This window comes from Cherax quadricarinatus, chromosome 8 (genome assembly GCF_038502225.1).
Source record: "Cherax quadricarinatus isolate ZL_2023a chromosome 8, ASM3850222v1, whole genome shotgun sequence".
Lineage (NCBI taxonomy): Eukaryota > Metazoa > Arthropoda > Malacostraca > Decapoda > Parastacidae > Cherax > Cherax quadricarinatus.
Genome location: NC_091299.1, coordinates 46,288,728 through 46,313,200, shown reverse-complemented (window position 1 = coordinate 46,313,200; position 24,473 = coordinate 46,288,728). Strand labels below are relative to the sequence as shown.

General features: G+C 44.5%; 1 protein-coding gene across 1 annotated transcript in view; it reads left to right on the top strand.

The window, feature by feature from the left end:
* LOC128685506 (uncharacterized) overlaps positions 1 to 23,620 on the top strand; it is a 147,804-nt gene extending 124,184 nt beyond the window's left edge. Inside the window, exons 2-4 of the mRNA XM_053772076.2 lie at positions 19,055 to 19,264; positions 21,302 to 21,455; positions 22,808 to 23,620. Of these exons, the coding sequence (XP_053628051.1) occupies positions 19,055 to 19,264; positions 21,302 to 21,455; positions 22,808 to 22,908 (465 nt within the window). The 3' untranslated portion in view covers positions 22,909 to 23,620. The remainder of the gene's footprint in view (positions 1 to 19,054; positions 19,265 to 21,301; positions 21,456 to 22,807) is intronic.
* Positions 23,621 to 24,473: the final 853 nt, after the last annotated feature.

The window sequence follows — 24,473 nt, the reverse complement described above, 5'->3', positions numbered from 1 at the left end:
CACATATAAACTAAATAATGTAGATCTTAATATTACATATTGCGAAAAAGATTTAGGAGTTCTGGTTGGCAGTAATCTGAAACCAAGACAACAGTGCATAAGTGTTCGCAATAAAGCTAATAGAATCCTTAGCTTCATATCAAGAAGCATAAATAATAGGAGTCCTCAGGTTGTTCTTCAACTCTATACATCCTTGGTTAGGCCTCATTTAGATTATGCTGCACAGTTTTGGTCACCGTATTACAGAATGGATATAAATGCTCTGGAAAATGTACAAAGGAGGATGACAAAGTTGATCCCATGTATCAGAAACCTTCCCTATGAGGATAGACTAAGGGCCCTGAATTTGCACTCTGGAAAGACGTAGAATTAGGGGGGATATGATTGAGGTGTATAAATGGAAGACAGGAATAAATAAAGGGGATGTAAATAGTGTACTGAAAATATCTAGCCTAGACAGGACTCGCAGCAATGGTTTTAAGTTGGAAAAATTCAGATTCAGGAAGGATATAGGAAAGTACTGGTTTGGTAATAGAGTTGTGGATGAGTGGAACAAACTCCCAAGTACAGTTATAGAGGCCAGAACGTTGTGTAGCTTTAAAAATAGGTTGGATAAATACATGAGTGGATGTGGGTGGGTGTGAGTTGGACCTGATAGCTTGTGCTACCAGGTCGGTTGCCGTGTTCCTCCCTTAAGTCGATGTGACCTGACATGACTAGGTTGGGTGCATTGGCTTAAGCCGGTAGGAGATTTGGACCTGCCTCGCATGGGCCAGTAGGCCTGCTGCAGTGTTCCTTCGTTCTTATGTTCTTAACACACCTAAAGCCAATAATAACCCAACAAAAAGCCGCAGTAAGAATAATCACTAAATCCCATCCCTGGCAACACACCCACCCACTCTTCATAGATCTAAACTTACTCCCTGTTCAGTACATCCACACTTACTACTGTGCAGTCTATATCTACAGGACCTTAAATTCCAATATTAACCTTGACCTAAAACGCTTTCTTGATAGTTGTGACAGGATCCACAGGCATAACACCAGACACAAACATCTCTATGACATTCCCCGTGTTCGACTAAACCTTTACAAAAATTCAATGTATTTCAAAGGACCTAAAATCTGGAACACCCTACCCGAAAACTCTAGAACTGCAGACACATTCATCACTTTCAAAACTACAGTTAGAAAACATCTTATCTCCCTGATCCACCCCGACAACTAACTACATGATAACCACCTGGTGGTTCAAAATTATACTCACTCACCCACTGACTATAAACCCAGAAATACTAATCTTAATCTTCAAATAATAAATCCTAACTAGTCATAAGTTTGCCTATGATACTCAAATATAGACACCTTGTATTGTGCAAAAACAAAAACATTCACATTGCTAAACTCACAAATTATGATGTAGTCACTTAGCCTTAATACTATAATCTGTAAGGATTTAATGTTAAGAATTAATCTAAGTCTGCTGGAAATGCCTAGCCATGCTTGGTGTCCTAGTGGCCCCCTCTGTAATTAGTATTTTATAACATGTAAACCACAAAATACCCAAAACCTGTAAACCCCACATTGTAACCATTATAGAGAATAAACTTGAATTGAACACTGACCCCTGTTGAACGCCGCTTGTGACGCTTCCCCGCTCTTTCTCCCCATTTATGCAAGCACTTTGCTGCCTATCTGTCAACCATGCCTCTATCCAGGAAAAAATTCCTCCTATTATGTGTGCTTTAATTTTCCTCAGTAGCCTCTGATGTGGAACTCTATCAGAAGCCTTACTGAAGTTCATATACACGATATCATATTCATTACCATGATCTGCCTTCTCAAATACCTTAATGAAGAAAGTTAACAAATTCGTAAGGCAGGAACACCCTTTTGTAAAACTGTGCTGAGATTCATTGATCAATTTATGCTTTTCAAGATGACTACGAGTTGCCTCTGCAGTTATTGATTCCATAAATTTTCCCAACTGCTTTGAAAATAGTTATCAAATTTGCCATTTTCCACTTATCTGGCACCATGCCAGTTTGTAGTGATATGTTGAAAAGATTAGCCAAAAGTTTGCTATGCTCCTCTCTTCATTCCTTTAGAACCCTTGCATACAGCTCATCAGGGGCCGGGGATTTATTAGGTTTTAATTTATCTATTTGTTTAAGGACTATGTTACTTGTGTCCCAGATTGTGCATAGTTTATCATCCTGTTCTACATAATTTATTATTTCTGGAATATCAGTAGTATCTTCCTGTGTAAAAGCTGAGAATAAGTGTTAAAAATTCTACACATTTCCTTATCACTGTCGGTGAGCTGACCCGAGTAACTTTTAAGTGGGCTTATCTTATCCCTAGTCTTACTTCTGTATTTCTGAAAGAATCCTTTTGGGTTAGTCTTCTATTCCCTTTCAACTTTAACCTCAGCCTCTCTCTGCTTTTCTTATTCCCATTTTATTTCTCTCTTTAACTAAATAAATTGATTTCTTAACTGTCCCTCTCCTCTTTTGATTCACCTATATATGCCTCTCTTTTGACCAGTGAGATGTTTTAATCTAGTATTTATCCATTTAGGATTATTTTTGTTTGATCTGATTTCCCTATTCGGAACATGTTGTCTGAGTAGCTAGAACTATGCTCTAGAAAATGTCTTAACTGGAATGACCTGGCCCATAGTCAGGTCATTCCAGTTCAGCCCCTCAGTCTTGGAGAAATCTACATGAACACAGTGACGAAACATCTTCGATTCAAAATACCCAGGTGTTACGCATACTATGTAGAGTTTTGTGATGAGTTCCTGAAATGCAGTGTTTACCATGTGTAAGTAATGATGTATTGTACTCGTCTACTCTACACCGAGCGCCCACTTACAGGCAAGTGCTTTCACGCAGGTCAAGGACTCTTCATCTGTGGAACTGGAGTTTTCATCCATTTAAATCAAAATTTCCCACCATTCCATATTTCCCAGGCGCTCTAAGACTTGTACAGGTTTGTTGCTTCCTCCTAAATACTTTAATAATAATAATCAAGAATCACAGTTTAACAGATCAGAAGTATTCCCACATATTTAGATGTGGGAGTAAATACAACAAGCTCTTTGTACATTTTCCAGCTCTAGCGTGTCATCGGATTATCAGTGTCAGTATGAATGGCCAGCATGCATGTCATGATTAACATACGAAGTATCGAGTCTCCACCACGCTTCTGTTGGATGATCCACACAGATTCAGCATTTCTAGAAACATAACATTAAGATTTTCTGTTTCTTCTGCCACTGTTGTGTTTGTTTGGTGAAGAAGGTAAACGTTTGCAATAGCTTTTATTTTAACAGCTTTTCAGTTTGAGTAGAGCTCGACACTGAGCAAAACGTTGTCAGAATAAAAGCTGGTTTTGCAACGTCTTTCCGTCGCTATTGTTGTCATTACCTCATTTAGATATCGTTGAGCAAGTTACTTTCATGTGGCGAGTGTCTGGTATTTGAGTTTTTGTGAGAGATATATGAATGTATTAAGAATGTGTGTGTGTGTGTGTGTGTTAGTTACCATTTGGTCCAAGGCATGCGTGTGTGTGTGTGTGTGTGTACTCACCTAGTTGTACTCACCTAGTTGAGGTTGCAGGGGTCGAGTCCGAGCTCCTGGCCCCGCCTCTTCACTGATCGCTACTAGGTCACTCTCCCTGAGCCGTGAGCTTTATCATACCTCTGCTTAAAGCTATATGTGGATCCTGCCTCCACAATGAGGACAAATTCCAACTACTCCGTTATGGAAAACTGGAGGAGATAATAACCAGAACAGAGTATACTACTGACTCCGGCCATACAATAGAGCGGAAAAATAATGTAAGGGACCTGGGAGTAGTAATGTCTGAGGATCTCACTTTCAAGGATCACAACAGTGCCACGATCGCACGTGCAAAGAAAATGATAGGATGGATAATGAGAACTTTCAAAACGAGAGATGCCAAGCCCATGATGATCCTTTTCAAATCACTTGTTCTCTCAAGGCTGGAATACTGCTGTACATTAACATCTCCATACAAAGCAGGTGAAATCGCAGATCTAGAGAGTGTACAGAGATCCTTTACTGCACGTATAAGTTCTGTCAAGCACCTTAACTACTGGGAATGCTTGGAAGCACTTGACTTGTACTCGTTGGAACGCAGGAGGGAGAGATATATCATAATCTACACTTAGAAAATCTTGGAAGGAATGGTCCCAAATCTGCACACAGAAATCACTCCCTACGAAAGTAAAAGACTGGGCAGGCGATGCAAAATGCCGCCAATAAAAAATAGGGGCGCCATTGGTACACTAAGAGAAAACACCATAAGTGTCCGGGGCCCAAAACTGTTCAACAGCCTCCCATCAGGCATTAGGGGAATTGCCAATAAACCCCTGGCTGCCTTCAAGAGAGAGCTGGACAGATACCTAAAGTCAGTGCCGGATCAGCCGGGCTGTGGCTCGTACGTCGGACTGCGTGCGGCCAGCAGTAACAGCCTAGTTGATCAGACCCTGATCCATCGGGAGGCCTGGTCATGGACCGGGCCGCGGGGGCGTTGATCCCCGGAATAACCTCCAGGTAACCTCCAGGTAACTACATCGCTTCCCAAACTATTCCACTTACTGACTACTCTGTGGCTGAAGAAATACTTCCTAACATCCCTGTGATTCATCTGTGTCTTCAGCTTCCAACTGTGTCCCCTTGTTACTGTGTCCAATCTCTGGAACATCCTGTGTGTGTGTGTGTGTGTGTGTGTGTGTGTGTGTGTGTGTGTGTGTGTGTGTGTGTGCGTGTGTGTGTGTGTGCGTGTGTGTGTGTGTGCGTGTGTGTGTGTGTGTGCGTGCGCGTGCGTGCGTGCATGCGCATGCAACTACCCGGGTATCAGGTATACACATGTGCATGTAACCACTATGCGAGTGTACATCGACAAATGTATAATATATATATATATATATATATATATATATATATATATATATATATATATACTCACACACACACACACACACACACACACACACACACACATATATATATATATATAATATCGTGCCGAATATGTAAAACTGGTCAATTAGCAAGAACTCATTTAAAATTAAGTCCTTTCTGAAATTTTCTCTTACACGTTTAAAGATATATTTTTTTCATTAATGTTAATGTAAAATTTATAATTTTGCACCAAAAGAATCTTAGAAAACTTACCTAACCTCATTATAACAAGAACAATTTATTTTAGCCTAACCCAACTAAATATATTTTAGATTTGTTTACAGTAATTTAATACTAAACAAACACAGTGAAATATATTTTTTTCGTTAGGTTCAGAATGATTTTAGCGAAATTATTGCATACACAAATTTTCGCTTGTCTTGTATGGCAAGATGAGCGTTGCTATTTAAGCCAAGATCGCAAGTTCTGCCTATTCGGCACGAGACACACACACACACACACACACACACACACACACACACACACACACACACACACACACACACACACACACACACACACACACACACACACACACACACACATATATATATATATATATATATATATATATATATATTATATGATTTTACTCTTACTGTTATGGACGGAGGAAAGTAAATACCAGCCACCAGCTTCTCTCGAACAGGTGCCAGTGCTAGGAATGCCACCGGACACCTGCCACGCCTTTACTACTATTTAAATCACTTCCTACCCCTTCACCACCCACTCCCCACCCCTTCACCACCCACTCCTCACCCCTTCACCACCCACTCCTCACCCCTTCACCACCCACTCCCCACCCCTTCACCACCCACTCCCCACCCCTTCACCACCCACTCCCCACCCCTTCACCACCCACTCTATCGATTGATGTTCCTACCTCTTGTCCTTTCCTCTCTATTTTTCCTATCTCTCGTGCTTCCTTCCCCCTCTCCATCTGTTTACCCTACTCACTTGTTCCTCTACTTATCTCCTTCCTTTCTTTTCCCTCTATTAACCTCCCCCCCCTCTTTCATTTCCCACGATGTTAGTCAATTACGGTACGGTCGGCAACACCTGTAAAATCTGTCATGTAGTGCTGTACATCACCTGTGGCCTGTTTCGAGAGTTTTCCTGCTCTTGCTTCCCGGCCCCGAGGCCAAATCTCCCTGATAACTTGATCGACCAGGCTGTTTCTGTTTGTGGCTTCCGACCCACTTAACCTTCACTGATATATAAAAAGGGAAGAGACAAAATGAATAAAAGAAAAGACATCGGTAGCATCAGTGTTGACCTCCGAGTACCTTACGGAACCAGTCGAGCTGCAGCACAAAATCATGAATTCTGTCGATGGTCAGCAGGTACATCATGTTCTAGGCATTATAGCGGAAGACAGCAGTTTACAGCTCACTCATGCACATTACAACTTTTATTTGTGCATTCTTGATACTCAAGGTGTGAAGTAACTCCAGTGATCCTTCTCAGTCATTAGTTAAGCCATGGTAGCAGGTTGAAAACTCTTGGCCACCGATATTTATACATATTGTGCCCATGGCTTCCCTGCTTTTCACTACGACTTTTACACTTCCTTCAGTATCTCACTCCACGTTACGGTGGTGTGCCGATTAGAAACTAGGCCCTCAAGTATTTTTCATGTGTATATTATCGCGTATCTCTCTTGCCTTCTCTCCAGAGATTACAATTCTGGCCTGTTGAGGCTTTACATTACTTGAGAAGCTTTGATTCTATGCTTGCAGTAAATGCTCAGTATTTTTACCGCCTGTCTTGTTTATTTTCAATGGAGGTTTCAGCACTGAGCAGCACTCCAGGTGAAGAGCCAAGGTGATTTGAATGGCTTTACCATAATCACTGTTTTTCTTTTTGTTTTGAAAGTTCTCATTATCCACCCTGTCATTTTTACTGGCTTTCAGTGTTCACCCTTTCTCTTCCCTCTTTTCCTTCCCTCCCACCTCTATCTCCACCCATCCTCTGTTCTCCCACCCTCCCTCTCTTTTCCCTCTCCACCCACCTTTCTTCTCCCCCTTCCACCCACCCCCTCTCCTCTCACCTACCTTCACTTCTCCAGCCCTCACACCCACCGTTCTCATCACCCGCTCCTCTCCAGCCACTATCACGTGACACACATGGCAATTTAGCGAATGGATGGTGAGTGAATTAAATTACGTCCCTTTAAACTGTGTGTACCCAGCGACCACTGTGCGTGTACTCACCTAGTTACTCACCTAGATGAGGTTGCAGGGGTCGAGTCCAAGCTCCTGGCCCCGTCTCTTCACTGGTCGCTACTAGGTCACTCTCCCTGAACCGTGAACCTTATCATACCTCTGCTTAAAACTATGTATAGATCCTGCCTCCACTACATCGCTTCCCAAACTATTCCACTTCCTGACTACTCTGTGGCTGAAAAAAAACTTCCTAACATCCCTGTGATTCATCTGTGTCTTCAACTTCCAACTGTGTCCCCATGTTGCTGTGTCCCATCTCTGGAACATCCTGTCTTTGTCCACCTTGTCAATACCTCTCAGTATTTTGTATGTCGTTATCATGTCCCCCCTATCTCTCCTGTCCTCCAGTGTCGTCAGGTTGATTTCCCTTAACCTCTCCTCGTAGGACATATCTCTTAGCTCTGGGACTAGTCTTGTTGCAAACCTTTGCACTTTCTCTAGTTTCTTTACGTGCTTGGCTAGGTGTGGGTTCCAAACTGGTGCCGCATACTCCAATATGGGCCTAACGTAGACGGTGTACAGGGTCCTGAATGACTCCTTATTAAGATGTCGGAATGCTGTTCTGAGGTTTGCTAGGCGCCCATATGCTGCAGCAGTTATTTGGTTGATGTGCGCTTCAGGAGATGTGCCTGGTGTTATACTCACCCCAAGATCTTTTTCCTTGAGTGAGGTTTGTAGTCTCTGACCCCCTAGACTGTACTCCGTCTGCGGCCTTCTTTGCCCTTCCCCAATCTTCATGACTTTGCACTTGGTGGGGTTGAACTCCAGGAGCCAATTGCTGGACCAGGTCTGCAGCCTGTCCAGATCCCTTTGTAGTTCTGCCTAGTCTTCTATCGAATGAATTCTTCTCATCAACTTCACGTCATCTGCAAACAGGGACACCTCGGAGTTTATTCCTTCCGTCATGTCGTTCACAAATACCAGAAACAGCACTGGTCCTAGGACTGACCCCTGTGGGACCCCGCTGGTCGCAGGTGCCCACTCTGACACCTCGCCATGTACCATGACTCACTGCTGTCTTCCTGACAAGTATTCCCTGATCCGTTGTAGTGCCTTCCCTGTTATCCCTGCTTGCTCCTCCAGTTTTTGCACTAATATCTTGCGTGGAACTGTGTCAAACGCCTTGTTGCAGTCCAAGAAAATGCAATCCACCCACCCCTCTCTCTCTTGTCTTACTGCTGTCACCATGTCATATAACTCCAGTAGGTTTGCGACACAGGATTTCCCATCCCTTTCATTCCTTTCTAGGTGTTCCACCACTCTTCTCTTCTGATAATCTTCTCCATGATTTTGCATACTATACATGTCAGTGACACTGGTTTAGTGCTTCATGTCTGACTCCTTTTTTAAAAATTGGGACTACATTTGCTGTCTTTCATGCCTCAGGAAATCTCCCTGTTTCGATAGATGTATTGAATATTGTTGTTAGGGTTGCACATAGCGCATCTGCTCCCCTGTGTGTGTGTGTGTGTGTGTGTGTGTGTGTGTGTGTGTGTGTGTGTGTGTACTCACCTATTTGTACTCACCTATTTCTGGTTGCAGGGGTCGAGTCACAGCTCCTGGCCCCGCCTCTTCGCTGATTGCTACTAGGTTCTCTCTCTCCCTGCCCCATGAGCTCTATCATACCTCGCCTTAAAACTATGTATGGTTCCTGCCTCCACTACATCACTTTCTAGGCTATTCCACGGCCTGACTACTCTATGACTGAAGAAATACTTCCTAACATCCCTTTGATTCATCTGAGTCTTCAACTTCCAATTGTGACCTCTTGTGTCTGTGTCCCATCTCTGGAACATCCCGTCTTTGTCCACCTCGTCTATTCCGCGCAGTATTTTATATGTCGTTATCATGTCTCCCCTGACCCTCCTGTCCTCCAGTGTCGTCAGGCCGATTTCCCTCAACCTTTCTTCATAGGACAATCCCCGTAGCTCTGGGACTAGTCTTGTTGCAAACCTTTGCACTTTCTCTAATTTCTTGACGTGCTTGACTAGGTGTGGATTCCAAACTGGTGCTGCATACTCCAGTATGGGCCTGACGTAGATGGTATACAGAGTCTTAAACGAATCCTTACTGAGGTATCGGAACGCTATCCATAGGTTTGCCAGGCGCCCGTATGCTGCAGCAGTTATCTGATTGATGTGCGCCTCAGGAGATATGCTCGGTGTTATACTCACCCCCAGATCTTTTTCCTTGAGTGACGTTTGCAGTCTTTGGCCATCTAAACTATATTGTGTCTGCGGTCTTCTTTGCCCTTCCCCAATCTTTATGACTTTGCATTTGGTAGGGTTAAATTCAAGGAGCCAGTTGCTGGACCAGGCTTGTAGCCTGTCCAGGTCTCTTTGTAGTCCTGCCTGATCCTCGTCCGATTTGATTCTTCTCATTAACTTCACATCATCTGCAAACAAGGACACTTCTGAGTCTATCCCTTCCGTTATGTCGTTCACATATACCAAGAACAGCACAGGTCCTAGGACTGACCCCTGTGGAACCCCGCTTGTCACAGGCGCCCACTCTGACACCTCGTCGCGTACCATGACTCGTTGTTGCCTCCCTGTCAGATATTCTCTGATCCATTGCAGTGCCTTTCCTGTTATGTGTGCCTGGTCCTCTAGCTTTTGCAGTAACCTCTTGTGAGGAACTGTGTCGAAGGCCTTCTTGCAGTCCAAAAATATGCAGTCGATCCACCCCTCTCTCTCTCTTGTCTTACTTCTGTCACCTTGTCATAAAACTCTAGTAGGTTTGTGACACAGGATTTTCCTTCCCTGAAACCGTGCTGGTTGTCAATTATGCACTTGTTTCTTTCCAGGTGCCCCACCACTCTCCTCCTGATGATCTTCTCCATGACCTTGCATACTATACACGTTAGTGATACAGGTCTGTGGTTTAGTGCCTCATGTCTGTCTCCCTTTTTAAAAATTGGGACTACATTTGCCATTTTCCATACCTCAGGGAGTTGCCCAGTTTCAAATGATGTGTTGAAGATCTTTGTTAATGGCTCACACAATATTTCTGCTCCCTCTTTAAGGACCCATGGAGAGATGTTGTCTGGTCCCACCGCCTTTGAGGTGTCAAGTTCGCATAGCAGCTTCTTCACCTCCTCCTTGGTTATATGTACCTCATCCAGCACTTGCTGGTGTGCCCCCCTGTTCTGATTTCTTGGAGTCCTACTGGTTTCCACTGTAAATACCTCTTTAAATCTTGTGTTGAGCTCCTGACAAACCTCTCGGTCGTTTCTTGTGAATTCCCCATCACCCTTCCTCAGTCTGATTACCTGGTCCTTGACTGTTGTTTTCCTCCTGATGTGGCTGTACAACAGCTTCGGGTCAGTCTTTACTTTTGATGCTATGTCATTTTCATATTGTCTCTGAGCCTCCCTTCTTATCTGTGCATATTCGTTTCTGGCTCTTCGGCTGATTTCTTTATTTTCCTGAGTTCTCTGTCTTCTGTACCTTTTCCATTCTCTAGTACACCTAGTTTTTGCCTCCCTACACCTTTGGGTGAACCAAGGACTCGTTCTGTTCTTCCCATTATTTCTGTTTCCCTTGGGAACAAACCTCTCCTCTGCCTCCTTGCATTTTGTTGCTACATAGTCCATCATTTCTTGTACTGGTTTTCCTGTCAGTTCCCTCTCCCACTGAATGTCTTGAAGGAAGTTCCTCATGCCTGAGTAGTTCCCCCTTTTTTAGTATGTGTGTGTATGTGTGTGTGTGTGTGTGTGTACTCACCTATTTGTACTCACCTATTTGTGGTTGCAGGGGTCGAGTCTTAGCTCCTGGCCCCGCCTCTTCACCGGTTGCTACTGGGCCCTCTCTCTCTCCCCGCTCCATGAGCTTTATCAAACCTCGTCTTAAAGCTGTGTATGGTTCCTGCCTCCACTACGTCATTTTCTAGGCTATTCCACTGCCTTACAACTCTGACTGAAGAAATACTTCCTAATATCTCTCTGACTCATTTGTGTCTTCAACTTCCAATTGTGGCCTCTTGTTTCTGTGTCCCCTCCCCTGTGTGTGTGTGTGTGTGTGTGTGTGTGTGTGTGTGTGTGTGTGTGTGTGTGTGTGTGTGTGTGTGTGTGTGTGTGTGTGTATCAGGGACCACTGTATGTGTGTACCATCGACCACTGCGTGTGTGTACCAGCAACCACTGTATGTGTGTACCAGCGACCACTGTGTTTGTGTGTACCAGCGACCATTGTGTGTGTTTACGAGAATGTGGTTATTTGTCAAGTTGTTGTTGCTGACCAGCGGGGTTCAATGATAAAAGCTTCGGAGGCTTCTTACTTTGTTTGCGATATCTGGGTACACAGGCCCATGGCCCAGAGGAGCCATGCTGCCAGCAAGGGGGAGAGGAGTAGGCCTTGTTGACTGAGTGAAAGCAGCTGAGAGTGAGGGAGAGGCAGGGTGATGCAGTTTCAAGTGGCATGCCCACTGAGAGGCCTGCAGGTGGCAGCATGAGCATGGGGTGAAATATGAACTCACCTGGCAGACAGCATAAGCTGTCTATGCAGACAGTACAGACTCTTCATTCACTTGGCCATGCACCACGATGGTCGTCCTCGACCATGACTGGCAATAAAAAAAAACTCGGTCTCTCTCGCAGGAACAGGGCACAGAATACAAAATAAACACACACACACACACACACACACACACACACACACACACACACACACACACACACACACACACACACACACACACACACACACATATATATATATATATAATATATATATATAATATATATATATATATATATATATATATATATATATATATATATATATATGGACATGGAAAAAAACTTCCTACAGGGAGGGGAAAAAAAAACAGGTGGGGTGTGCTAAACACCGTGGTCAAAGGCAGTGAGCATCGAGGGGCATCACTGCATGCCTTCCTGCGTCTGGACCGATACCGCAACACAGGAGACATCACTGCAGCTGAGCTGTGACATAACAGGGTACGGTCTCCTCTGGAGTGGTGAAGCAGTCATCTTAGGAGTCGCTGCAGGGTTCACTCATCCTGGGGCACAACCTGCTGGTGCCCTCGAGTGAGGCTTCATCAGTACTCGGCAACTGGCTCCTCTTCTGGCAAGCGATTCAGGAGGACATTTCTCGAATGGTACTGTCGCTGGGGCTGACACTAAGCCATACATGAACATGTGAGAACACTAACCGAGAGGAATTAACACTGGACATAGCTTCTCTCAGTCTTCACAGTAATACTTAAAACAATTTGCTCACTGTGAAAACACCCGATATGACATGTGGTGATGTCAGGGGTGAATGTCATGAGGTGATGTCATGGGGTGATGTCATGGGGTGACATCGCGAGGTGACATCAGCAGCATGGTGACGTTAGCAGACGTCGTGAAGTGATGTCAGCAGACATCTCGAAGTGATGTCCTTGAGTGATGTGAGGAATGTCATGGGGCGACATCGCGAGATGATGTCAGGCAGATATTGTGAAGTCGGGCAGCATCGCCCACGATGCTGCCCGACTTCACAATGTCTGCCTGTTGTCTAGGGGGCCAGAGACTACAAACCTCCCTCAAGGAAAAAGATCTTGAGGTGAGTATAACACCGGGCACACCCCACATAGCTTGCTCCACATGGCTTTGTCCACACGTGGCTTAGTGATCCACATGGCTTCGAGTGACCTCTGGCACTCGGATACACACCTCTGGCAAAGCATTCACACGGAATGGTGTATGGTGTGGTGTACAGTAGGGTGAGCATGGGCGAGGCAAAGGAACGGCCACTTCCTCCTCTCCCACCCACAAATATGGGGAGAACACTCACACTGGACGCAGAAATCACCACAAACTCACCTCTGACTTGCTGAAATAGCCATGCTGAGCTGAAAAATAACAGCAGCAACATACAGGTGATGCTGAACACGTGACTTGAAACAGAGTGGGACGCTGTGCTGTGTATTCCCAGGGACGCCACTTATATTTCTTGAAGAAATTCTGCAAATTTTGGCTAGATCCTGCGTGTATCTGTGTCTGGGTGATGAAACGTGCAGACACAACATCAGGATAACTCGTTGAGAGAGGGATGCATCTTGTGTGGTGTGATGAAGTGAAGACAACTTCATTCCTCTTCCTTCCTCCTGGGCAACACAACTGCTGTGAGGCACCACTGTCACCATTGTTTACGAAATTGGTGACTGTCACTTATTGCAGAGCGGGGTTCAGTGATAAAGGCTTCGGAGGCTTCTGACTTTATTTGCAATATCGTGGGGTACACAGGCAGTGTCTTAAGTGCCCATGGCCCGGGAGAGCCATGCCCACCAGGGAAAGAGGAGTAGGCCTTGTTGACTGAATGAAGGCCGCTGAGAGAGTGAGGGACAGGCAAGGTGATGCCGTTTCAAGCATGCCCACAGAGAGGCCTACAGGTGGCAGCACGAGCATGACGCGAACTATGAACTCAGCTGGCAGACAGCATAGGCTGTCTATGCAGACAGTACAGGCTGTCTACATGTGTTTGTACCAGCGACCACTGTGTGTGTGCTAGCAACCACTGTGTGTGTGTGTGTGTGTGTGTGTGTGTGTGTGTGTGTGTGTGTGTGTGTGTGTCTGTACTCACCTATTTGTACTCACCTATTTGTGGGTGCAGGGGTCGAGTCTTAGCTCCTGGCCCCGCCTCTTCACCGGTTGCTACTGGGCCCTCTCTCTCCCCGCTCCATGAGCTTTATCAAACCTCGTCTTAAAACTGTGTATGGTTCCTGCCTCCACTACGTCATTTTCTAGGCTATTCCACTGCCTTACAACTCTATGACTGAAGAAATACTTCCTACTATCTCTCTGACTCATTTGTGTCTTCAACTTCCAATTGTGGCCTCTTGTTTCTGTGTCCCCTCCCTGGAACATCCTGTCTTTGTCCACCTTGTCTATTCCACGCAGTATTTTATATGTCGTTATCATGTCTCCCCTGACCCTCCTGTCCTCCAGTGTCGTCAGGCCGATTTCCCTTAATGTTTCTTCATAGGACATTCCCCTTAGCTCTGGAACTAACCTTGTGGCAAACCTTTGTACTTGCTCTAGTTTCTTGACGTGCTTTATCAAGTGCGGGTTCCAAACAGGTGCTGCATACTCCAGTATGGGCCTGACATGCGCGGTGTACAGTGTCTTGAACGATTCCTTATCAAAGTATCGGAATGCTGTTCTCAGGTTTGCCAGGCGCCCATGTGCTGCAGCAGTTATCTGATTGATGTGTGCTTCCGGAGACATGCTCGGTGTTATACTCACCCCAAGATCTTTCTCCTTGAGTGAGGTTTGCAGTCTTTGGCCACCTAGCCTATACTCTGTCTGTGGTCTTCTGTGCCCTTCCCCAATCTTCATGACTTTGCATTTGGCAGGATTAAATTCGAGAAGCCATTTGCTGGACCAGGTGTCCAGTCTGTCCAGGTCTCTTTGAAGTCCTGCCTGGTCCTCATCAGATTTAATTCTCCTCATTAACTTCACATCATCTGCAAACAGGGACACTTCTGAGTCTAACCCTTCCATCATGTCGTTCACATATACCAAAAATAGCACTGGTCCTAGGACCGACCCCTGTGGGACCCCGCTCGTCACAGGTGCCCACTGTGATACATCATTACGTACCATGACTCGTTGTTGCCTCCCTGTCAGGTATTCTCTGATCCATTGCAGTGCCCTTCCTGTTATATGCACCTGATGCTCTAGCTTCTGCACTAATCTCTTGTGAGGAACTGTGTCAAAGGCCTTCTTGCAGTCCAAGAAGATGCAATCAACCCACCCCTCTCTCTCGTGTCTTATTTCTGTTATTTTATCATAAAACTCCAGAAGGTTTGTGACACAGGATTTGCCTTCCGTGAATCTGTGCTGGTTGGCATTTATACTCTTGTTCCGTTCCAGGTGCTCCACCACTCTCCTCCTGATAATCTTCTCCATAATTTTGCATACTATACACGTCAATGACACAGGTCTATAGTTTAGTGCCTCTTTTCTGTCTCCTTTTTTAAAAATGGGAACTACATTTGCCGTCTTCCATACCTCAGGTAGTTGCCCAGTTTCCAGGGGCGTGTTAAGATTGTGGTAAGTGGCACACACAACATATCTGCTCCCTCTCTAAGGACCCACGGGGAGATGTCTGGTCCCATTGCCTTTGAGGTATCGATGTCCCTTAGCAGTTTCTTCACCTCCTCATCTGTATGTATGTCGTCCAACACTTGTTGGTGTATTCCTTGCTGGTGTCCCCATCTGGTCTGTCCCCCCAGAGTCCTTCCTGTCTCTACTGTAAATACTTCCTTAAATCTCGTGTTGAGCTCCTCACATATCTCTTGATCGTTTCTTGTGAGTTCTCCACCTTCTTTCCTCAGCCTTATCACCTGGTCCTTGACTGTTGTCTTCCTCCTAATGTGGCTATACAGCAGTTTCGGGTCAGATTTGACTTTCGATGCTATGTCGTTTTCATACTGTCGCTGGGCCTCCCTCCTTATCTGTGCATACTCGTTTCTGGCTCTTCTACTAATCTCCTTGTTTTCCTGGGTCCTATGCCTCCTGTACCTTTTCCATTCTCTGTTGCACTTAGTTTTTGCCTCCCTACACCTTCGGGTAAACCAAGGACTCGTTTTGGTCTTCCTATTATTTCTGTTTCCCTTGGGAACAAAACTTTCCTCTGCCTCCTTGCACTTTGTTGCCACATATTCCATCATCTCGTTTACTGATTTTCCTACCATTTCTCTGTCCCACTGAACCTCCTGCAGGAAGTTTCTCATACCTGTGTAGTCCCCCCTTTTATAGTTTGGCCTGTCCCCTTCAGTTCCTGTTACCTTCTCCACTTGTAACTCTACTATATAATCAAAACTCAGAACCACGTGATCGCTAGCTCCAAGGGGCCTCTCATAAGTGATGTCCTCAATGTCTGAACTGCTCAGGGTGAACACAAGATCCAGTCTTGCTGGCTCATCCTCCCCTCTCTCTCTGGTTGTGTCCCTGACATGTTGATGCATGAGATTTTCAAGTACCACATCCATCATCTTGGCTCTCCATGTTTCGGGACCCCCATGTGGCTCCTGGTTTTCCCAGTCGATCTCCCTGTGGTTGAAATCGCCCATTACCAGTAACTTTGCTCTGCTCGAGTGAGCTCTTCTTGCCACCTCAGCCAGTGTGTCCACCATCACCCTGTTGTTTTCTTCGTACTCCTCTCTTGGCCTCCTGCAGTTCTGTGGTGGGTTATACATCACTCCAATGACTACTTTATGTTCTCCGGACTGAATTGTACCTACAATGTAGTCTCTAGAGTCATGTCCATGCCTTCCATTTCCTCAAATCCCCATCGGTGTTTTATGAGCAGTGCAACCCCTCCTTCCCCTCTACTCCTATCTTTCCTCAGGATCTGATATCCCGTTGGGAAGATTGTGTCTGTTATTTTCTCAGCGAGTTTTGTTTCTGTGACTGCTATGATGTCTGGGGATTTTTCACTGATTCTTTCGTTCCACTCCTCATGTTTATTCGTTATTCCATCCGCGTTTGTGTGTGTGTGTACTCACCTAGTTGTACTCACCTAGTTGAGGTTGCGGGGGTCGAGTCCGAGCTCCTGGCCCCGCCTCTTCACTGATCGCTACTAGGTCACTCTCCCTGAGCCGTGAGCTTTATCATACCTCTGCTGAAAGCTATGTATGGATCCTGCCTCCACTACATCGCTTCCCAAACTATTCCACTTACTGACTACTCTGTGGCTGAAGAAATACTTCCTAACATCCCTGTGATTCATCTGTGTCTTCAGCTTCCAACTGTGTCCCCTTGTTACTGTGTCCAATCTCTGGAACATCCTGTCTTTGTCCACCTTGTCAATTCCTCTCAGTATTTTGTATGTCGTTATCATGTCCCCCCTATCTCTCCTGTCCTCCAGTGTCGTCAGGTTGATTTCCCTTAACCTCTCCTCGTAGGACATACCTCTTAGCTCTGGGACTAGTCTTGTTGCAAACCTTTGCACTTTCTCTAGTTTCTTCACGTGCTTGGCTAGGTGTGGGTTCCAATCTGGTGCCGCATACTCCAATATGGGCCTAACGTACACGGTGTACAGGGTCCTGAATGATTCCTTATTAAGATGTCGGAATGCTGTTCTGAGGTTTGCTAGGCGCCCATATGCTGCAGCAGTTATTTGGTTGATGTGCGCTTCAGGAGATGTGCCTGGTGTTATACTCACCCCAAGATCTTTTTCCTTGAGTGAGGTTTGTAGTCTCTGACCCCCTAGACCGTACTCCGTCTGCAACCTTCTTTGCCCTTCCCCAATCTTCATGACTTTGCACTTGGTGGGATTGAACTCCAGGAGCCAATTGCTGGACCAGGTCTGCAGCCTGTCCAGATCCCTTTGTAGTTCTGCCTGGTCTTCGATCGAGTGAATTCTTCTCATCAACTTCACGTCATCTGCAAACAGGGACACCTCAGAGTCTATTCCTTCCGTCATGTCGTTCACAAATACCAGAAACAGCACTGGTCCTAGGACTGACCCCTGCGGGACCCTGCTGGTCACAGGTGCCCACTCTGACACCTCGCCACGTACCATGACTCGCTGCTGTCTTCCTGACAAGTATTCCCTGATCCATTGTAGTGACTTCCCTGTTATCCCTGCTTGGTCCTCCAGTTTTTGCACCAATCTCTTGTGTGGAACTGTGTCAAACGCCTTCTTGCAGTGTGTGTGTGTGTGTGTGTGTGTGTGTGTGTGTGTGTGTGTGTGTGTGTGTGTGTGTGTGTGAGTGAGTGTGTGTGTGTGTTGTGTGTGTTGTTTGTGTGTGTGTTGTTTGTGTGTGTGTGTGTTGTGTGTGTGTGTGTGTGTGTGTGTTGTGTGTGTGTGTGTGTGTTGTGTGTGTGTGTGTGTGTGTGTGTGTACCATCGACCACTGTGTGTAGCAGCGACCACTGTGTGTGTAGCAGCGACCACTGTGTGTGTACCATCGACCAGTGATAGATTGATCAAGAATCAGTAGAACCTTACATACAAGGTTCTTGCTGTGCAGATATAAGAACCTCAGGAATAAAATGATGCTCGGCTTGCTCAATAAACAAGGCTTCAGTCATCCATACTGATTTTTATCTTTTAGTTTCAAAGGTCGGGGATTTCTTGGAGCGATATATAAGAATAGATCTGCACTTAAATTCACCCAATGTATTAGCTTACGGTAGCAAACTGAAACGATTCTTTACTATCTTGGATCCAGGTTCAGTTTTCTCTTGCAGGTTCTAGAAGGCGGCATCATCATCATCCCGAATAATTCAGTCTTGTTGGTATTAAATAATTAATCAGGTGTGTAATCACACTTGGAAACAATTTCCAACAGTTTGGCAGGAAAATTCGCTGCAGGTGTGTTCAACAGAGGCACAGTGACTCACCAATAAACTTTATGAAGCCCACTCTAAAATTATTAAACCATCCGTGACTAAAGGAACACTAATTTGTAATCCTTCCATCTTGCTCACTCAGCTTGATAGTAGGATAAAACTTTGTCACGGATCATAAAGTAATTACAAGTTTCTTTTCCTGAATCTCGTCATTAAGCATTGTTTTATTTAACTGTATTGACTATTTTTCACATTTTTCAATAGATGACAATTTAGGTTGGTCATCCTGTGATCTACTAGCAACTGAGCTGCAGCCTGCTAGTTAATCTTGATATTTTTGCTAGTCTTAGCGTATACTGTACTGCACAATGAATGTTTTAAAAATACATTCCTATACAATATACATAAACATGTTATTGTTTTACTGATAAAATTCATGAATGCTTATGTGCATTTTTAGATATTTTTAGCGTTAACATTTTGCTTACTTGTATGTCCAGCATTGTACCGGTCATTTATTCTCTTACAGGTTATCGACTGTTTCAAGAATGCTCAGCTTTATCGACGAGAAAGTACAGCTTCTCAGCATCCCCGAGAGATGGTGGTGCTCTTTACTTGGCTCGGTGCTAAGCAAAAGTATGCTCATAAGTATGCGAATTGCTGGACTAGGAGAGGGCATGATGTCCTTCATGTCACCACCTCCGTCAGGGATCTCCTGTTTCCCAAGACTGGAGCAGAGGCAAGTATTTAAACTTCAGAAATCAATTCCTAAAAATGTTCTTATTTGTCTTCTCAATGGTAGTCTTGTATGGAGCGAAGAGTAGAGTATAAGGGAACAAAAATAATACCTCCAAGCCAAAGCCAAGATTTACAAATGATTTTTGTTGCATTCTAATATGCAACAGAATAATCTATGTCGCAGGTACATGACTACATGGCAGCCAAGAAAAGCTTTGTACTAAGATGAATTTGAAATAATACTAAACTATATTATGGCCAGTTAAGCTTATCAATATAATACTAACAATTTCAGGACTGTTTTGGAGTATGTTAAATCTTGAAAACCATAATAACACCAGAAGACGATATACAGTGTGTGTGTTAGTGTGTGTGTACTCGCCTAATTGTACTCATCTAATTGTGGTTACAGGGGTCGAGACTCAGCTCCTGGCCCCGCCTCTTCACTGACTGCTACTAGGCCCTCCCTCTCCCTGCGCTTTATCATACCTCGTCTTAAAACTATGTATGGTTTCTGCCTCCACTACATCGCTTGCCAGACTATTCCACTTTCTAACAACTCTGTGGCTGAAGAAATACTTCCTAACATCCTTTTGACTCATCTGAGTCTTCAACTCCCAATTGTGACCCCTTGTTTATGTGTCCCATCTCTGGAACATCCTGTCCTTGTCCACCTTGTCTGATCCACGCAGTATTTTGTATGTCGTTATCATGTCTTCCCTGACCCTCCTGTCCTCCAGTGTCGTCAGACCGATTTCCCTTACCCTTTCTTCGTAGGACATTCCACTTAGCTCTGGGACTAGCCTTGTTGCAAACCTTTGCACTTTCTCTAATTTCTTGAAGTGTTTGACCAGGTGTGGGTTCCAGACTGGTGCTGCGTACTCTAGTATGGGCCTGACGTACACAGTATATAGAGTCTTGAACGATTTCTTACTGAGGCATCGGAACGCTTTCTCAGGTTTGCCAGGCGCCCCTATGCCGCAGCAGTTATCTGGTTAATGTGTGCTTCTGGCGACGTACTCTGTATACTCACCCCTAGATCTTTCTCCTTGAGTGAGGTTTGCAATCTTTGACCGCCTAGCCTATACTCTGCGGTCTTCTTTGCCCTTCTCCGATCTTCATGACTTTGCATTTGGCGGGGTTAAATTCTAGGAGCCAGTTGCTGGACTATGCATCCAGCCTGTCCAGGTCTCTTTGTAGACCTGTCTGGTCTGCATCTGATTTAATTCTCCTCATTAGCTTTACATCATCTGCAAACGGACACTTCTGAATCTATCCCTTCCGTCATGTCGTTCACTTATAACAAGAATAGCACTGGTTCCAGGACTGTCCCCTGTGGGACCCCACTCGTCACAGGCGCCCACTGTGATACCTCATCACGGACCATGACTTGCTGTTGCCTCTCTGTTAGGTATTCTCTGATCCATTGCAGTGCCCTTCCTGTTATATGTGCCTGATCCTCTAGCTTCTGTACTAATCTCTTGTGAGGAACTGCATCGAAGGCCTTCTTGCAGTCCAAGAAAATGCAATCAACCCACCCCTCCCTCTCATGTCTTACTTCAGTTACCTTGCCATAAAACTCTAGTAGGTTTGTGACACAGGATTCGCCTTCCATGAATCTGTGCTGGCTGTCGTTTATAACCGTGTTTCGCTCCAGGTGCTCCACCACTCTCCTGATAATCTTCTCCATGACTTTGCATACTATACATGTCAGTGACACTGGTCTATAGTGTAGTGCTTCATTTCTGTCTCCTTTCTTAAAGATGGGGACTACATTTGCCATCTTCCATACCTCAGGTAGTTGCCCAGCTTCAAGGGATGTGTTGAAGATTTTGGTTAGTGGTACACACAGTGTCTCTGCTCCCTCTCTAAGGACCTACGGAGAGATGTCCGGTCCCACCTCCTTTGAGGTATCAAGGTCACTTAGGAACTTCTCCTCGGTTGTATTTCATCCAACACTTGTTGTGTTTGTGTGTGTGTTATTTGTATAAACATTATTGACATGACCTCTCAAAAATTAATGTATTTGAATTAACAGGAAACTGCATCTCGAGTGGTGGATTTCTTGAGTGGAAAAGATAAGAATGTAATAGTCCATGGTCTGAGTGTGGGCGGCTACCTCACTCAGAGGGTTCTTATGGATGCACGACACTCCACAGTGCACATTTCACATCAAATATTTGATAGTTTCAGTAAGTATTTTGCTTGATTTTGTTAATAAATGCTTAATGGAAGTATATTTTTTTAATGTTTATTTTCTACAAACAAGAACAGACAAGCAAGTTGAATTTGCACCAGATTTTAATCTTGGAATTTCTCTGGATTTTTATTTGTCTTTTTAAGGAACATTGATACTAGTGAAAATACATATAAATTAGCTTTTAGCACCTTTCACTGTGAATAATCATGAGCTTAAGAAAAAGATGAAAATTCTTTAGACATACTGTAGATACTTAATCTGAGTGATAAACAGAGATGTAATTTTGATAGTTCAGTAAAACTTTTAATGGGCTGACGAACATAAGCAGCGAACAAAATGAAACAAGTCCATAATTCCTGATTTTGCCCATAGCGATAATATCTGGGTGTCCTCTGGATCGTCGGACCTAGTCCGATGATTCCAAAGTTTGCCTGGTACTGGCCAGAGTGGCCATGTCCAGGACCTTTCTGTTTTCATTATTTCCTGAGCTATAGGCGAAGCATGCCAGCTTATTGCTTGTGTTCACTCGCTCGTATACTCGTCATTCAGTTTCCACTTTTCCCTGGATTTACAATGTTTTGTGTGACTTATTATGTAAGTGGAATTGAAGCAAGTGGTGGTGCCAAGAGAAAACTTGGTTCTCAGTGTTAAGCAGGAACGTAAACTAATGAAGAAGGTTGAGTTTTGCATCTCAGTGGCACGGCTGAGATATATTATTTGGTGTTATGAAACAGTGCCTGATATCTGTAGAAGCGAGGATAAATTTGTAGACCATACTCCCACTGGACATCTCTCCGTGGGTCCTTAGAGGGGGAGCAGAGATGCTGTGTGTCACTAACAACAATTTTCAACACATCCATTGAAACTGGGCAACTACCTGAGTTAGGGAAGATGGCAAATGTAGTCTTCATTTTTAAGAAAGGAGACAGACACGAGGCATTAAACTATAGACCAGTGTCAGTGACGTGTATAAGATGCAAAGTCATGGAGAAGATTATCAGGAGGACAGTATTGGAGCACCTAGAATGGAACAAACTTATAAATGAAAAACAGCATGGATTCCTGGAAGGCAAATCCTATGTCACAAGCCTTCTGGAGTTTTATGATAAGGTAACGGAAGTAAGACATGAGAAAGAGATGGGTAGTTTGCATTCTGTTGGACTGCAAGAAGGCCTTCGACACAATTCCTCACAAGAGATTAGTGCAAAAGCTAGAGGATCAGGCACATATAACAGGAAGGGCACTGCAATGGATCACAGGGGTCAGTCCTAGGACCGGTGCTGTTTCTGGTGTTTGTGAATGACATGACAGAAGAAATAGACTCTGAAGTGTCCCTTTTTGCAGATGATGTGAAGTTGATGAGAAGAATCCAATCGGACGAGGACCAGGCAGAACTACAAAGGGATCTGGACAGGCTGCAGGCCTGGTCCCAGGCGCGGATATAAGGGGGAGCCCAGGGGGCCCGCACCCCCCCCTTTGGCGCTCTTTGGGCTTTGGCCCAGTGTCGTAGCTGGGTTTTCATTTTGGGGCGAGGGGAAGGAGGGGCCAATCCTTTACATGGCGGGGGCATGCCCTCCCGAATTATTTGAGATTTTAAACCAGATATATATATATATATATATATATATATATATATATATATATATATATATATATATATATATATATATATCTTTCTTTCAACACACCAGCCGTATCCCACCGAGGCGGGGTGGCCCAAAAGGAAAAACGAAAGTTTCTCCTTTTACATTTAGTAATATATACAGGAGAAGAGGTTACTAGCCCCTTGCTCCCGGCATTTTAGTCGCCTCTTACAACACGCATGGCTTACGGAGGAAGAATTCTGTTCCACTTCCCCATGGAGATAAGAGGAAATAAACAAGAATAAGAACTAGAAAGAAAATAGAAGAAAACCCAGAGGGGTGTGCATATATGTGCTTGTACATGTATGTGTAGTGTGACCTAAGTGTAAGTAGAAGTAGCAAGACGTACCTGAAATCTTGCATGTTCATGAGACAGAAAAAAGGACACCAGCAATCCTACCATCATGTAAAACAATTACAGGCTTTCGTTTTACACTCACTTGGCAGGACGGTAGTACCTCCCTGGGCGGTTGCTGTCTACCAACCTACTACCTATAATATATATATATATATATATATATATATATATATATTTTTTTTTTTTTTTTCTAGACAAAACTATGCAGATACTCCTTTTCAAGTGGGGGGGCCCACAGCTCTAGTGAGGGAGAGGGGGGCGGACCCCCCAGGCTCCCCGTAGTTACGCCACTGCTTTGGGATGCATTTAAATTTGTTTTGCAACTTTGCAAGTTTACAGACCACTAATACCTCTAGCTCCATAACAATACAAAAATGTTTTTTAAGGTCGGATACTTATAATAAACATTTTGGAGCTGTATTGATGCTGAGAATAATGAGATGTGGCAAAAAAAATCGTGGAAATGTCCTAACTTGAAAGAAATTTGGCATAACAGCCAGAGAGGCAGGCAGGCTCTGAGAGAGCGAGGCTCAGCCTCAGCGAGCGTCAAGCAGTGTTGCATGTTGAGAGCACGTGGTAACATCAGACGGCTGATGGGACGTGACCCCGTGACGGTGAGTCACCGTCCCCCGGTATTTCAAGGCTCCAACACATACTGACTCACTGCGAGCCGGGCACGAACCAGGACGAGAGGGTAAGGGTTCATGAACCATTCAGTGACCTTACTGCACCAGGTAAAGGGGCCAGGGCAAGATTAATACATTAGGCTATTGTGTTTATGCCTGTTTTGGGGCCTTGTGGGACAGTGCCAGAGTGGAGTGGGTTGGAGCCTTGGAGCTATGCCTACGGTAGCCTACCGTGAAAGAGTATAATAATAATAATAATGATATTTTTATTAGGCTAAGTTTCAACATATTTACCCATATCTCAGAGATATGGGTAAATATGTTGAAACTTAGCCTAATAAAAATAACAGTCATTATTATTATTATTATTATTATTATTATTA